Source organism: Rana temporaria, chromosome 7, assembly GCF_905171775.1.
Source record: "Rana temporaria chromosome 7, aRanTem1.1, whole genome shotgun sequence".
NCBI classification, from domain to species: Eukaryota; Metazoa; Chordata; class Amphibia; order Anura; family Ranidae; genus Rana; species Rana temporaria.
The window spans coordinates 148,257,595-148,275,299 of record NC_053495.1 but is presented as its reverse complement, the minus strand read 5'-3'; the positions used below and the strand labels follow the sequence as shown (position 1 = coordinate 148,275,299).

Genomic DNA, 17,705 nt, shown 5'->3' with positions numbered 1-17,705 from the left:
ACCCTAAGGCCCCATGCACACGAGACGCTGCTAAACTCGAGTTCAGAGGCATTTGGGCATTTTTTTCAACTGCCCCTGAACACATTTAATGTTATCCTATGTGTCCATGCACACAATCACGTTTTTTGGCGTTTCAAAGCAGTTGGGTTTAGGGCCGTTTTTCCAAACCCAAAATTTTAGGTTCAGAAGCATTCATCTTTTGCGTTTTAGACGCAAATCGCGGCAAAACGCTGTACCGGCGTTTTGCCGCGATTTCATCTATAGGCGTTTTTAAAGGTGACCTATTTTTTACATTAGAAATCTCAAAAATGATGGCAAATGATGAAAAACCATAAAAAAAAACATAAAAAATGTAATTGCTTGTATTGCATTGTGGACAATCCACAACTTGTGGCAGGTGACGTGGCAGGTGACGTGGCCAGGTCACGTGGCCAGTGGACAATCCACAACTTGTGGCAGGTAACATGGCCAGGTGACGTTACAAGTGTACAATCCACAACTTGTGGTAGGTGACGTGGCCAGGTGATGTGGCCAGGTGACGTGGCAGGTGACGTAGCCAGGTGACATGGCAAGTGGACAATCCACAACTTGTGGCAGGTAACGTGGCCAGGTGACATGGCAGGTGACGTGGCTTGGTGACGTGGCCAGTGGACAATCCACAACTTGTGGCAGGTGACGTGGCCAGTGGACAATCCACAACTTGTGGCAGGTGACGTGGCCAGGTGATGTGGCAGGTGACGTGGCCAGGTGACATGGCAAGTGGACAATCCACAACTTGCGGCAAGCGGGGTGGCCAGGTGACATGGCAGATGACGTGGCAAGTGGACAATACACAACTTGAGGCAGGTGACGTGGCAAGTGGACAATCCACAACTTGTTGTAGGTGACGTGGCCAGGTGATGTGGCAGGTGACGTGGCCAGTGGACAATCCACAACTTGTGGCAGGTAACGTGGCCAGGCGACATGGCAGGTGACGTGGCCAGTGGACAATCCACAACTTGTGGCAGGTGATGTGGCCAGGTGATTTGGCAAGTGCATAATCCACTTGTGGCAGGTGACGTGGCAAGTGGACAATCCACAACTTGTGGCAGGTGTCGTGGTCAGGTGACGTGGCAAGTGGACAATCCACAACTTGTGGCAGGTGACGTGGCCAGTTGATGTGGCAGGTGATGTGGCCAGTGGACAATCCACAACTTGTGGCAGGTGACGTGGCAGGTGACATGGCAAGTGGACAATCCACAACTCATGGCAGGTGACGTGGCCAGGTGACGTGGCCAGTGGACAATCCACAACTTGTGGCAGGTGACGTGGCCAGGTGACATGGCAAGTGGACAATCCACAACTTGCGGCAGGTGACGTGGCCAGTGGACAATCCACAACTTGTGGCAGGTGGGGTGGCCAGGTGACATGGCAGATGACGTGGCAAGTGGACAATACACAACTTGAGGCAGGTGACGTGGCCCGGTGATGTGGCAGGTGACGTGGCCAGTGGACAATCCACAACTTGTGGCAGGTGACGTGGCCAGTTGACGTGGCAGGTGGCGTGGCCAGTGGACAATCCACAACTTGTGGCAGGTGATGTGGCCAGGTGACGTGGCAGGTGACATAGCCAGGTGACGTGGCCAGTGGACAATCCACAGCTTGTGGCAGGTGGCGTGGCCAGGTGACGTGGCAAGTGGACAATTCACAACTTGGCAGGTGACGTGGCCAGTTGATGTGGCAGGTGACGTGGCCAGTGGCAGGTGACGTGGCCAGTGGCAGGTGATGTGGCCAGTGGCAGGTGATGTGGCCAGGTGACGTGGCAGGTGACGTGTCCAGGTGACATGGCAAGTGGACAATCCACAACTTGTGGCAGGTGACGTGGCCAGGTGACATGGCAGGTGACGTGGCAGGTGGCGTGGCCAGTGGACAATCCACAACTTGTGGCCAGGTGATGTGGCAGGTGACGTGGCCAGTGGACAATCCACAACTTGCGGCAGGTGACGTGGCCAGTGGACAATCCACAACTTGTGGCAGGTGACGTGGCCAGTTGACGTGGCAGGTGGCGTGGCCAGTGGACAATCCACAACTTGTGGCAGGTGACGTGGCCAGGTGACGTGGCCAGTGGACAATCCACAACTTGTGGCAGGTGGGGTGGCCAGGTGACATGGCAGATGACGTGGCAAGTGGACAATACACAACTTGAGGCAGGTGACGTGGCCAGGTGACGTGGCCAGTGGACAATCCACAACTTGTGGCAGGTGACGTGGCCAGTTGACGTGGCAGGTGGCGTGGCCAGTGGACAATCCACAACTTGTGGCAGGTGACGTGGCCAGGTGACGTGGGCAGGTGACATAGCCAGGTGACGTGGCCAGTGGACAATCCACAGCTTGTGGCAGGTGGCGTGGCCAGGTGACGTGGCAAGTGGACAATTCACAACTTGGCAGGTGACGTGGCCAGTTGATGTGGCAGGTGACGTGGCCAGTGGACAATCCACAACTTGTGACAGGTGACGTGGCCAGGTGACGTGGCAGGTGATGTGGCCAGGTGACGTGGCAGGTGACGTGGCCAGGTGCCATGGCAAGTGGACAATCCACAACTTGTGGCAGGTGACGTGGCCAGATGACATGGCAGGTGACGTGGCAGGTGGCGTGGCCAGTGGACAATCCACAACTTGTGGCAGGTGACGTGGCCAGGTGACGTGGCAGGTAACATAGCCAGGTGACGTGGACAATGCACAACTTGTGGCAGGTGGCGTGGCCAGGTGACGTGGCAAGTGGACAATTCACAACTTGGCAGGTGACCTGGCCAGTTCATGTGGCAGGTGACGTGGCCAGTGGACAATCCACAACTTGTGGCAGGTGACGTGACCAGTTGACGTGGCAGGTGGCGTGGCCAGTGGACAATCCACAACTTGTGGCAGGTGACGTGGGCAGGTGACGTGGGCAGGTGACGTGGGCAGGTGACGTGGCAGGTGACGTGGCCAGGTGACGTGGCAAGTATTTAACACGTACACTGCTGCTCTCTCAGCTGCTCTGGTCTCACAAAATAGCTGAAATGGTTAAATAATATTGTTTTTTGAGCTTAGGGAGGGTCTTATGATGTTTCTTAACCAAATGCTTATAAACGCAAATGCGGTAAAACGCAGCGAAATTCGCGGCAAAAACGGGCGTTTTAAACTCCGGTTTTTGCGTTTGAAAACTTGTGTTTAGATGAGTTTGCATTTGCTTCTCGTGTGCATGGGGCCTTACAACCCGTTTTAATGAAGTGATACATAGCTGCATGTGTTTCTCTACATGTTTTGCATATACTTCCCTGAAACAATTTGAGAAATAAGACTTTCAAGGTGTCTGTTCAGACTGACAGAATGATTTACTTTTCTATATAGTTGTGACAATATCAGCAGGCACAGAATGATTTGCCCTCCAGAACGTTGGCTATACTTTTTGTTTCTGGGTGCACAGATGATGATCCCACATCCAGAAGCCAAAAAAGGAAGTTGGTACACCAGTGTACATTACTTAGGAGTGGCACTTTTTTCAGGCTCATCTCAAAGCAGCTGTACAACTACAGCACACTGCATGGCGTTTCAGACTTTACTGCTGCTTTACTTTGTATAGCTTGAGCTATGCATTCGTTTCGGATGGCAGTCAGATATTGGAAGGTTGTCTAACTGGCAAACACTAGCAAGGCACATAAACATCTATGCCTGTATCCTAGGGTCATTTCCTTTGCCACTCAGACATCACAGGCTAAGCTTCAGGCAATTTTATAAAAAAATGGGACCCTAGTGGTACTTCTTACGGTCATTCTATACTTCTTTGAGGCATGCATAATCATTGTACAAGACGTTATTATTACAAACTTTTATTACATAGTCTTCAGCTCTGGAAGGTTTTACCCCCTTCCTAACCAGGCCATTTTTTGCAATAACGGCACTGCGTCACTTTAACTGACAATTGCGTGGTCGTGCGGTGCATTACCCAAATAAAATTGTCTTTTTCCCCCCCCCTCCACAAATAGAGCTTTTTTTTTGGTGGTATTTGATCACCTCTGCGGACACATTGGACACTAAGTGACACCTTTTGGGGACCAGTCTTTTGAAGACCGGTTGCATTATTCTGTGCAGAAACATTCAAGATTTTTTCCTTGAATATAATTTTTTTTTTAGAATTGCCATTTTGAAGTGTTTTCATGAAAGTCTTTTGCACGTATTTCAAAAAATGTAATAAAAATAAATTGAATTTAAAAAATATATAGTTCGACATTTTGCTTAAAGTGGTTGTAAACCCACTTTTTGTACTTTTACCTACAGGTAAGCCTATAACAAGGCTTACCTGTAGGTAAGGAGAATATCTCCTAAACCTGCACGGTTTAGGAGATATTCCCCTCGCAATGCGCCGCTGTGCATGCGCAGGGGGATCTACGGCGAAAGGACCGGCAGCCGCCGGACCTTGCCGAGTTCTAAATCTCCCGCGCGCACGCGCACTAGGTATAAGGCTAGTTATTCCAGTAAGCGGATGAGTACAAAAAGTTCACGGTATAGCGGAAGGATTCTGAGGCCAAGAAGTGCGTCGGTTTAGGAAGCTCATCAGCATCTTGTGTTGCACGGGAATGCTTTGCCAGTGCAGCCCACTTTTGATTTGGGAAATCTCGCTACTAAAAAACAAAAAGGGGGGTGCAAAAGCCTAGTGCATTAGCCAATATAAAAAAAAAGTTTATTGGAACAAAGACATGCCAAAAACATTCTAATTGCCCACAGGCCAAAAGTGTGTGTGTGTGTGTGTGTGTGTGTGTGTACAGTATCTCACAAAAGTGAGTACTCCCCTCACATTTTTGTAAATATTTCATTATATCTTTTCATGTGACAACGCTGAAGAAATTACACTTTGCTACAATGTAAAGTATTGAGTGTACAGCTTATAAAAGTGTAAATTTGCTGCCCCCCCCCAAAAAAAATAACTCTACACACAAGCATTAATGGCTAAACCGCTGGCAACACAAGTGAGTACACCCCCCTAAGTGAAAATGGCCAAATTGAGGCCCAAAGAGTCAATATTTTGTGTGGCCACCATTATTTTCCAGCACTGCCTTAACCAACTCTTGGGCATGGAGTTCACCAGAGTTTCACAGGTTGTCACTGGAGTCCTCTTCCACTCCTCCATGATGACATCACTGAGCTGGTGGCTGTTGGAGATCTTGTGCTCCTCCACCTTCCGTTTTGAGGATGCTCAATAGGGTTTAGGTCTGGAGACATGCTTGGCCAGTCCATTACCTTTACCCTCAGCTTCTTCAGCAAAGCAGTGGAGGATGACCCCAAACACTCCTTGGCTTGAAGGTGTGTTTGGGGTCGTTATCATGTTGGAATACTGCCCTGTGGCCCAGTCTCTAAAGGGAGGGGATCATGCTCTGCTTCAGTATGTCACAGTACATGTTGGCATTCATGGTTCCTTCAATGAACTGTAGCTCCCAAATGCTGGCAGCACTCATGCAGCCCCAGACCATGACACTCCCACCACCATGTATGACTGTAGGCAAGACACACTTGTCTTTGTATTCCTCACCTGGCTCCTGCCACAAGCTTGACACCATCTGAACCAAATAAGTTTATCTTGGTCTCATCATACCACAAGAAATGGTTTCAGTAATCCATGCCCTTAGTCTGCTTGTCTTCAGCAAACTGTGGGTGTTCTTGTGCATCATCTTTAGAAGAGGCTTCTTTCTGGGAAGACAGCCATGCAGACCAATTTGATGCAGTGTGCGGCATATTGTCTGAGCACCGATAGGCTGAACCCCCTACTCCTCTGCAGCAATACTGGCAGCACTCGTATGTGTATTTCCCAAAGACAACTTCTTGATAGGATGCTGAGCACGTGCATTCAACTGTTTTGGTCGACCATGGCGAGGCCTGTTCTGAGTGGAACCTGTCATGTTAAACCGCTGTATGGTCTTGGCCACCGTGCTGCAGCTCAATTTCAGGATCTTGGAAATCTTCTTATAGCCTAGGCCATCCTTATGTAGAGCAAGCATTAAATTATTTATTGCATGTGGTTTTGAACTCTTAACGATACACCATAAACAGATTAGCAATGTGCAAAATACATATAATTGGTGTGTAGTCTCACTTGCTGAAAACGTATGGCTGTGTGTGCAGTATATTCCGGACGAGATGACAGGCATTAAAGAGCAAACTATTGAGTTGCAAAGACAGCTGACGTCCGCGCAGATTTGTCACTCTTCTAACGGCTAACATAAATTCCTAAACGTGTTTACATAGGACTGTATACATATACCACCTGGACAAATATTAAATGTCCTAAAGGCCTGTGAAGTGCCTATGGTTTGGTTTAGTGCACCATCACAAGAATTTCAGCCAGGCATCTAGTTCCTCATGGGGAAAAGTTATTTTATTACTGTCAGTAAATCTTGGTGTAATGTTATCTATGTACAGTATATAAACTTCTTTAGATAAAATATACATTTTAAATATTGTATAAAACATTTACAGTGCCTTGGAAAAGTATTCATGCCCCTTGAAATTGTCCACATTTTGTCATGTTGCAACCAAAAACGTAAATGATTTGGATGGTCTGCCTACAGTCAACAAACATGACACAGAATTTATTGCACCTTTTTCATGTGTTGAGGTTTGTGCAGTTCTTTCAAAATGGCAACATGAGCACGACTTGCATTTTTTGCATGTTCCCAGAATGTGCGCAGAAACGTGCATTTCCAGAACGCACAATGCAGCCAAATCATCCCTGTGACTTCCATGATGCCACTTCCTGGGTTCTGGTGAGCTGGGAATTCAATACTTTTAGTAAATATTTTTCTCTTTTTAAACATGCATCTGATGAACTTCTGTAAATGCCTGACTTTTATAGGTCCTCTGCCTTTTTTTTTTTTTTTTCATCCTATATAGCTAATGCCCAGAAAGATTAATGAAATAATTCAGCAGAAATTTAGCAGCAAGTCAAACCTAAGATCTTGTGGTTTTTCTTTTCTCCAGCTTTGATTAATAAGCCTCAGAGGGCAGCACAGTGGTTTAGTGGTTAAGAGCTCAGCGCTAGAGTCGGAGGTTTAATGCCCGGTACACACGATCCGATTATCGGACGAATGATCGTCCGTTTTTTTTTTGTATGCTAATCCTACGTCAAATCTGATGAGTTTACTAAAGTCACGAAAATTCTCGTACCACAGAATAAAAAATCGGAAGTGATGTCATGTGTTGTAATGCATTTGTATTGCATTTTTTCGAACGATCTGGCATCGTACGAAAAACATTTCCGTGCATGTCCGATAGAATAAAATCGGAACTGTCCTGATCGGCTCTCGGAAGCTCTGTACTAATGATCCGATTATCGTACGATCGTTTCGAAAGCGGCATTTTTCGTACGATTTTCGGATCGTGTGTACGGGGCTTAAATCCCAGCCACGACACTACCTTGCATGGATTTCCTCTGGGTATTCCAGTTTCTTCCCCCACTGTAAAGACATGCTGGTAGGTTAGTTGGCTCGTGTCTAAGGTCTGCTTCATGCCACAATATTTGCATTCTGGATGTGTTTCTGCATTCATTTTTAATGCGTTTTTTGGCATCTCAATTTGTAGGTGCACTCCAATATGTTTCTGGTGCATTTACATGTGTTCCTTACTTGTGTTTTGCCACATTCCAAATGCATTCCATACAGAAGAAATGTAGCATGTTCTACTTTTATTGACTGCGTTGATGTGTACTAAGGCCATTGGAATACATGGGAAGTACTGTGCATGTGTTTTTGATGCAGCCTAAAAACACACTAGACTCCATCAGACCTCTGAAGATATGCTGTGGTATCTTGCATCAAGCTATCAGTAGTAGATCCTTTTTATGTCCTGTAATTTGCAAGGTGGGGCGTCCATGGGTCATCCTTGGTTTTTCCAATACGTCTCACAGATGCTCGATTTAGGTTAAGATGTGGAGTATTTGGAGGCCAAGTCAACACCTCAAACGTTTTGTGTTCCTCAAACCATTCTTGAATTCATCAGGCCAGACCACCTTCTTCCATAGTTTTCCGCAGTCCAGTTCTGATGATCAAGTGTCTATTGTAGGCGGTTTTGGCTGTGGACATGGGTCCGCCACAAACTGCGATGCACTGTGTGTTCTGACACCTTTCTATCAGAAGCAGCATTAACCTTTTCAGCAATCTGAGCTGCAATAGCTTTTTTTTTTTTTTGGGGATCCGACAACTTGGGCCAGCTTTTGCTCCCCACGTACATTAATGAGCCCTAGTCGCTTATGATCCTATTGCCAGTTCACTGCTTTTCCTCCTTTTTGGACAACTTTTGGCAAGTCCTGACCACGGCAGGCCAAGAACAATCCCGCAAGCACTTCAGTTTTGGAGTTGCTATGATCCATCGTCTATCCATAACAATATAGCCCTTATCAAAGGCATTCAAATCCTTGCCCATTTCTTTCTGTTTTCAACACATTAACTTCAAGGACAATATGTTCACTGGCTGCCTCCATATATACCACCCACTTTCAGATGCCTATATAATGAGTGGTCATAGTGTTATGGCTTATCAGTAGGGTTGTACCAAAACTAGCATCGGTATCGGGACCGATAACGAGCATTTGCGCGAGTACTTGAACTCGCGCAATTGCTGCCGATGCCCTGTCCGATACTTGTCTATTGACAAGAGCGGCGGGCGGAGAGTGGGCAGGGGGCGGAGAGCAGAGCGGGTAACAAGCGGCTGTAATAAGTTCTTACTGTCTTCTCTCATGTCGCGCTGTTGCCGGTGGCTCCTCCCCTCCTCTCACCTCGTTGTATGCTTGTGACATCAGATATATTGCAAATACAGTAAAGTGCCTGATGCTCCTGCCAGAAATCCAGTGCACTAAAATCTCCAACAATGTTATCTTTTCTGTGAGCTATAGAACATCTCCTCCATGTTATGGAGATGAGGAGGTGAAGATTATAGCTCAAGCAGAAGGGCAGCCAAGAGTGCTAGTACTGTACCTCAATAGATGCAGTGCAGAGTGAGTGAGTACTGTTTCCCTAGGACAGGACATGTTACTGATTGGATTAACAGTTGAACAAAAATAAGAAGCCTAAAAAATGAGGGGTGCGCATGCGCGGGCAACGGCGATGGCTGACTGAGCCGTGAGCTCCGCACCAGGCAGAAACAGCGGCGCCCGTAGCTCGGTACACAGACGCTCCCGAGCTCTACAAACCCACACAGGCAGCCTTCGGGACAGCGGGCACATTTTGGTACCTCAGGGTACTCTTAAATCCTAATAATTTTGCCGTTCTGAGACGTAGAACGATCGTGAGGAGATCCAAGATGGCCGCCGCGCGGCTCACACAGGCACAGCAGCACAGCCTCATTGACCAGGGATCTCTCAGGCAAGTGACGCCCTTCTCCCCCCTGCAAAACAAACAGGAAGATCTGGGAAATTCCCCTCATATGATCCATCTTTACCCAGACACCAATGGAGCTCAGATTCATCCCATAATGACTGAAAATTTACTCACACCTCAGGGACCCATGGTTTCACCTCAGCATAGTCCCCTCAGCCATGACGCATTATCAATGGGGTCGCCTACCCTAATGGAGGAACTATTCTTGAAATTTTCATCCTTATTAGACAGGGGCTTGTCGCAAACAGCAGCCAAAATTACGGGTGATTTAAAAGCTGACTTCCACTCATTAGGTACTAGGATAGAAGCTGTTGAGGGCAAATTGGAGGAAACAATTGCAGCTACCTCACAGAACTACAGTCATATGCAAACACTTCAAGACCAGCTGGAGGTAGCCATGAATCGCATTGATGAACTCGAAAATAGATCACGGAGGTCTAATATTAGGATTAGAGGTCTACCTGAATCCGTCATCAATGTCCCTGAGGCAGTGCAGGACCTAATCAAAAACCTTCTTCCCAACATCACCCCTCAGCGACTGGAACTAGACAGAGCTCACAGGGCCCTAGGAGCCCCTAGGAAAGATGGCTCTCCAAGGGACATCATTGCTAAGCCACATCACTTTTCGGTCAAGGAGGAAGTCATGAGACAAGCAAGGTCGGCTCAGGTCATATTGTGCCAGGGTCATCAAGTACAACTTTTTGCGGACCTATCTCCTTCCACCATCCAGAGACGAAGGTCTCTGAAACCCCTGCTTCTTGCGTTAACCCAGAAATCCATCAAATATAAGTGGGCATTCCCATTTGCGGTCAAATTTTCTCTCAATAGCAAACCATATGCCTTTTCCACCCTATCAGATGGGGAAAATCTGCTACTGCGACTGAAAATCATAGCTCAAGAAGCAGACATGGACACTTCCAGTGTGGGTCAAGGGTCCAACAAAAGAGCTATCCCTACCAGCCCTCCATCTCCCCTGTGGCTGAAGAATAAGAATAAGAAAGCCAAGGACAATGGAACTACCTGAAATGTGACTTTTGTGCTTCACCATCAAGCTCCTTTTAGCTTGCTCTCTGAGCATTGGTTAGGCCTGATAGGCCGATTGTTTTTTTTTTTTCCCTCACGCTCTCTTATTTTGGTCTTTTTTTCCATCTACATTTCATACATAGGTTATATTACCTATCTAGTTCTCCCAGACTGTTCCTAAGCTAGTACCTGCTGGTGGTCGGCTCGGGCTTCCCTTGACCCACTCTTTGAGGGGGGGGGGGGAGTCTGAGGCGATTACCTGGGGTCGTTATCTCCACAAAAGTGGTATATTTTTTTTTTTTTTTTTTGGATGTGTACTGTTCATTGCAATTTTTATTCAGGTCGATAATATATTTAGGGCGCCTGGTTCCTGCCTGGTCCTAATGCGCCTCCAGCCAACCGTCGGATACCTTATGGTTTCCGAGGGGTGGACAGCTCCCTCTGATTTCAGAGGAGCTGATGTTGTGTTTGACTTCCTGGGCGTCTGGGGCCTCTCCCCCCCAGCGCCTGTTTTCTATTTTCAGGGAGTTCCTTTTTGCTCTTTTCTTTCCTGTCTTCCCTCACCTTACCCTATGATCTTTAATTATATACAAACATGCCTAAGATTTTCTTCACCTACAGGTGCTTCACTCCTCCTGACTGCCTTCAGGGTTACAGCCCTCATGGCTTCGTCCTTTTCGAGACTACTGTGGGTAAGTGGGGGTTGCTCCAGCTGCGGTGCCGACTCTTTACCACATGGCTAATCAGGTAGATTTTAATATTCGCATTGCCTCACATAACGTTCAGGGTATGAACTCTCAGATCAAACGGAGGAAGGTAATGGAACTTTATAAATCTATGCACCTTGACATTGTCATGATGCAGGAAACCCACCTTCCTCTCTGATATAGCCCTACTTTCCTCCACCCACATTTTCCTCAATTTTATCTGGCCAGTGCTGATAACAAAACCAAAGGAGTAGCGATACTATTTTCCAAGAAATGTGCCTTTGTCAAATTATCTGAAGTCATTGACCCAGAGGGAAGGTTCATTTTGGTTAAAGGTAGGATAGGGGATCAGTTATTCTCTCTTGTTTCCTACTATACCCCTAACAGGGGACAAGCTAAATTCTTCAAGTCAATGATTGATACCCTGTCTCCTGACCTCGAGGGCACCATTGTGCTCGGAGGGGATTCTAACACAGCCCTGGACCAGGGCTTAGATAAAACTAAACCTCCTGGATCTAGATTGATTCGCCCTACAAGAGAAAGCCTCAAATTTGCAAAAGTCCTACATGATAATGGCCTAGCTGACACCTGGAGGGAACTTAACCCCTCTACTCGAGACTACACCCATTTCTCTCATCCACACTTGTCCTATGCACGCATTGATCATATCCTCACCCCATCATCCACTCTCCCGGCGATCCTGTCTGCCTCCATAAGGGACACTGTTTTATCTGACCACTCCTTAGTAATCATATCGCTTAAATTAGGGGTCCGGGAGGGATCACGTACGTTCTGGAGACTGAACGAGTCCTTACTGTCTGAGCCAGTCAGGGTCAAGGAGATAAGCTTAGCATTGACAGAATACTTTAAACTCAATGATACAGGGGACGTTTCTGAGGAAACGATATGGGCTGCCCACAAAGCCTTTATTAGAGGGAGGCTCATTCAGATCTCTACGAAACTAAAACGAGAAAGGGTTGCTGAAATAAGCAAATTGGAAGCGGAATACATTTCCCTTAAAGCCAGACACAAAAAAAACCCGTCGGTTATAGACAACGCTAGACTGGCGCTCAATCTTGCTCTTACTACCCGGGCTGAGAAATCAATTAGGTGGGGAACACATAAATTCCACACCCAAGCTGATAAAATAGGCCCCCTCCTTGCTGCCAAACTTACCCCTAAAACTAAATTGATCTCTATGCCTAAAATAAAAATAGGGGGTAATCCTCCCACAACCAATCCATCCAAAATCCTAGAGGCTTTCCAAGGCTTTTATTCACGCCTTTACGAACCCCACACCAGGCTAACTGCTGGTACAACGTCACAATTCCTAGAGGGACTTCATATCCCGACCCTGTCAACGGCTCACAGAGATATCTTGGATTCCCCAATCACAGAGGAGGAGGTTATGGAGGTAGTCAAGGGTCTTAGAACTGGGTCGGCCCCTGGTCCAGATGGACTGTCTATCCCTTATTACAAAACTTTTTTAGATATCCTGGCTCCACACATGACTAAGTTTTTTAATTCCAAAACCAGGGGTGATCCTCTGGATTCCCAGATTAATACAGCCTTTATAACGGTCATTCCTAAACCGGACAAAAACCCAGAAGACGTTAAAAACTACCGCCCGATATCTCTAATTAATAACGACCTCAAGGTCCTCACCAAAATCCTAGCCAATAGATTAGCAGGGTTCATAGGGCAGTACGTACACAAAGACCAGGTAGGTTTTATACCTGGCAGACAGGGCCCGGACCAAATTAGGAGAGCAATAGACCTAGCGTCGATTTTGCAAACCAATTGGGCGGGGGGGACCCCCCAGAAAGGATTTTTGCTGTCACTGGACCTGCAGAAGGCCTTTGACTCCGTCTCCTGGCCCTATCTTTTTAATTTACTTGAGATGTGGGGTTTTGGACCTAGATTTCTAGGCATTATTAAGGCCCTATACGCAAACCCTAGAGCTTTAGTTAGAATTAACGGACATTACTCCAAACCCATTGAGATTAGAAGGGGTACCAGACAAGGTTGTCCCCTGTCCCCATTAGTTTTCGCTATAGCAATCGAGACTTTAGCAATAGCAATACGACAGAATCCCAATATCTCAGGAGTTCAGTGTGGAGATCAAACTCACAAATGTGCCCTATTCGCGGATGACATATTGCTGTTCCTAACCTCTCCTGTCTCCACCCTCCCCAACTTATGTCATATTTTAGACGACTTCTCCAAAATCTCTGGCCTATCGGTCAACTTTTCTAAATCACAGGCCCTTAATATATCTCTGCCCTCACAACTAGTGCTGGATCTTAAACAATCCTTTAATTTTAGCTGGAATGAAACCTCAATCCAGTATCTGGGAATCGCTCTGGCCGCAAAGACGGAAGCTCTATACGATCTTAATTACCCCCCCTTATATAAGAAAATGGAAGCTGACCTTAAAATTTGGTCCAGATTTAACCTCTCTTGGTTGGGAAGAATAAACTCAGTCAAAATGACCCTGTTCCCCAGAATACTATATTTGTTTCGCTCACTCCCCATCCCCATAAGACGAAATCACCTAAAATCTTTACAAAGCAAACTGCTAAAGTTCATTTGGGGATCAAAGGGATATCGCGTGCCACAAGACACACTAATCCGCCATAGAAGCAAGGGGGGTCTGGGTTTACCTGACCTTCATAAGTATTATCTCTCGGCTAGATTAGCTCAATTCTCTGCCTTATATTCCAAGATCAATGTACCTGATTGGGTAAATATAGAACAACTAGCTATTCCCTCGGCCCCCCTTGACTACCACCTTTGGTCCCCCATCAAATCCCGCCCCGCCATCCTCTCCCCAGTCCTTTCCCAATCATTTGCTTTGTGGGATAGCCTTAGACACAACGACAGACTGACATCAGCTGCCCATCCTCTAGCCCACATCTTCAATAACCCTGAATTCCCATCCGGCATGAGACCCTCTCAGTTCCAATGGTGGCTGGACAAGGGGCTATATCGGATAGGACATTTCTTTTCTTCCAGCGGTCCCATCTCCCTAAACTACTGTACTCATACTTTGAAAATTCCTAACTCGGAGAGGGGTCGCTTTAATGAAATTTCGGATTATCTACATAGCATCTGGAAGTCCAGACCCCTTCCTCCTGACTTCACTTCATACGAACATTGGTGTGGACAAGCAATGGGGCGGAGGGGAGGCATCTCGGTGATCTACTCAGCCCTCACTCACCCAACAGACAAATCGCCTTATATGAAGGCTTGGGAATCTGACTTTCAAAGTAATATGAGCCTAGAGAGCTGGCACAAAGCCTTTTTCAGATCCTTCAAGGGCATTCAGAGCGCCTCCCTGATGGAGGCCAGCGTGAAGGTCTTCACCAGGTGGTATCTTACCCCCTCCAGATTGGCTTCCATGTTCCCTTCTGCGGATCCCCTCTGTTTTCGGGGGTGTCTGCTGCGGGGCACCATGGCGCACATATGGTGGGAATGTCCTAGAATCCGCTCCTTTTGGAGAATTATATTCAAAATTATTTTCAAAGTTACTGGGCACCGGATCACTGGGGCTCCCAATACGGCCCTCCTAAATGCCCAAATACCACAACTTAACAGGCCCACACAGAAGTTGGTGCACTTTATCCTACTGAGCGCGAAGATAGCCATTGCTAAGTCTTGGAAACAACCTAGACCACTCATCTCGGTGGTTAAACGAAAAGTTTCATGGATCATGATTCAGGAGAAGTTATCCAGCATACTGCAAGATTCCTCCGAAGCATTCCGTGAGATTTGGACACCTTGGGCTAACTATGTTGGTATTCCTCTTACCCCTGTACCTGATTAGGCCGGATTGTGCTCTTAATTGGTTTTAGGCATTCAACTGCTCTCTTCCCCTTGACCCCCTTACCTCTATTTCCTTTTCCTCTGTCCTTTCTTCTTTACCTCTTTTGCTTTCCCTATTAGACTTAGTATTATTCACTATTTGATTGAACAACTCTTTAAGGGTCATAGCCCTAGAGTTTCAATGCTCTTTGTGTTTGATCTCTTCCGGGGGAATATTTGTTTGCTTCTTTCCCTAGAGGGCTTTTTGTTCCTTCCCCATACTAGTGAGAGGTGTGGGTGGGGGATAAAGGTTCGGGGCCTTTCGCTTGACACAGTTGGTTCCCAATTGGGGTGTCGAGGGTTGGGTCCCGGATCTTTCTTTTTTAGGTCCGGCCCCTCGGGTGTCAAGTACTAACTATAGAGGCACTTAGGTCCTCTTCGGTACCCTAGCGGGTTAGTTAGGTAAGATTTCCCCAATTTCTGCCCGCTCCCCCCGGAAGAGATGGTTATTTACTACACTTTATTGTAACCTCACATTGGTTTTATTTGTCTCATGGGGCTTATGTTATGTTTACTGATATGTCATGATTGTAACCCTTTTGATAAATATCAATAAAAATTTATTGAAATTAAAAAAGAAGCCTAAAAAATAAAACAAATGCAGACCACAAGGAGTGTTGTGCTTCAGTATAGTTAATTGTTTTCTTATGTGTTGTACTTCCTTTCCTTCTAGGTGATGGAAAGTGAGGAGTTCATGCTTCTCCCAGCCAATCAGCTGATTGATATCATTTCCAGTGATGAGCTGAATGTGCGCAGTGAAGAACAAGTATTTAATGCAGTCATGGCATGGGTAAAATACAGCATCCAAGAACGAAGGCCGCAGTTACCACAGGTATGCTTTGTATGGAAAGATTTTGCGTCCTGATGAAACTACTGAAATCTTTGCTTTTAAAAAAAAATATATAATTTTAGGAAAATGTAGTAGCTCACACAAGTGACTTTTTATCAATCAAAAGTTAAAATATTCTGAGATTGAATAAACATTTTGCTTTCTTCTGGTTCTTACCTTCAACTCCCACAGAGGAAATTTTACTGAGAGTTTTTTTTTTTATTGCTGATAACACCGTTCACTTTACACTTCTGCAATTCCAAACAGAAAAAACACTAGTGATCAATACCTCATGTGTACAAGACATGTTTTCTATATTTTTTTTAGAAACAAATGTCAAAATAAGGAAAAAAAGGATATTAAAAATTTGCTTAAATACTGGAGCAAGCATGTTGCCTTTCTTTTCTGCCAAGTGCGGAAATAATTAACGATTTTACTAGATAAATGCTAAGAGGACTTTCGGAAAAAAAAAAATATATATATATTTAATTCGATTCTGCAATGCATCATGATTGCTGACGCTCTTCCGCTTGGGCCACCTAGGCAGCCCTTCCTCCAAGCAATCTTCTGGGACACATCACAGGTCCCAGAAGATTGCCCGGCTATGCAGGACAGCTCAGTGAATCATGCGCACCCAGCTGTGAAGCTGCAAGCTGTCACAGCCGGATGCCCACAGTAGTATTGCCAGCGCCGTGGACAGGCAGGGGAGAGCATGGAGTGTTCGGATGGCCAAGTCGCTGGATTGTGGGACAGATGAGTGTCTGTCTTTTTATTAAGTCAGAAGATACACTTTTTTTGTAGCTGCTGACTTTTAATAAACAAAACATTTACTGGAACTGCTTTGAATTAAAAATAACCTCACTCCCTTAAAGCGGAAGTTCCACTCCTTGCCCCCTGACATGCCACATTTGGCCTGTCCTTTTTTAGAGGGGGGGGGGGGTGTAACCTCTTTTTAGTTGGACTTCCTGTCTCACTTTCTCCTTCCTGTCCTGGCCACCTAGGAGGCGACTCCTCTTGCCCTAGGCGGCCCCTCCATGCCAGCGATCTTCTGGGACACAACACAAGTCCCAGAAGATTGGCTGGCCAATGGCAGAACGCAGTGCGCACTCGGCCATGAAGCCGTAAGCCGTCCTGGCCGGGTGCCCACAGTAGATTTGACAGCGGAGATGAGTGGAGCTCCAGGCGGCCGCATCGATGGACCGTGGGACAGGCGAGTGTCGGTTTAATAAAAGTCGGCAGCTACACTTTTTGTAGCTGCTGATTTTTAGTAAACTAAAAATAGGGTGGAACTCCCCTTTAAAAAGTTCACTAATCCGGTGCACTACAGGGTACAGAAATTCACACACAGCTGCTGGGAGGTCAGGAGGGATTAGAATCCACTACTGACAAACAGTCCTGTGAGTTTCACTGTTCTGTCTGTGCTGACATTTCTCTGGGCTTTGCACATTCCAGCACAGTAGGAGTTAACACAGTGGAATGTGCAAAGAGCCAGAGAAATGCCGGCACAGACAGAGCACGTATAGGAGTCGCACACGGCTGATAAAATACCTGTGGTAATAAATGCCATTATAATCCATTAAGTGGCCACTGCTGTATGTGCTTTTTAAAATATATGCAGATTCATACCTCATAGCTCCGTGTGTGTATAACTGTATATGCCCCTCATGTGACTACATGGTCCGGCCTGCCTCTCTCCTCTCATGTCTCACATCTCTCCTGATGTCCGTTCTCAGCCCCGCCCACCGTCTGTAGCTAAAGTATCAGATCACGAGAGGCGGGCGGGGCTGACGTCAGAAGAGACTTGAGACGAGGGATGTGAGAGGAGAGAGGCGGGCCGGACCATGCAGTCACATGAACAGCATGTACAGTTGTATATACACGGAGATATGAGGTATGAATCT

At 46.5% G+C, this 17,705-nt stretch overlaps 1 protein-coding gene across 4 annotated transcripts in view; it reads left to right on the top strand.

Annotated features, from left to right (window-relative positions):
* KLHL20 (kelch like family member 20) overlaps positions 1–17,705 on the top strand; it is a 97,331-nt gene that overhangs the window by 41,701 nt on the left and 37,925 nt on the right. For all 4 annotated transcript variants that reach the window (XM_040360107.1, XM_040360106.1, XM_040360105.1 and 1 more), the window contains one exon: positions 15,649–15,807. In XM_040360107.1, the coding sequence (XP_040216041.1) occupies positions 15,649–15,807 (159 nt within the window). The remainder of the gene's footprint in view (positions 1–15,648; positions 15,808–17,705) is intronic.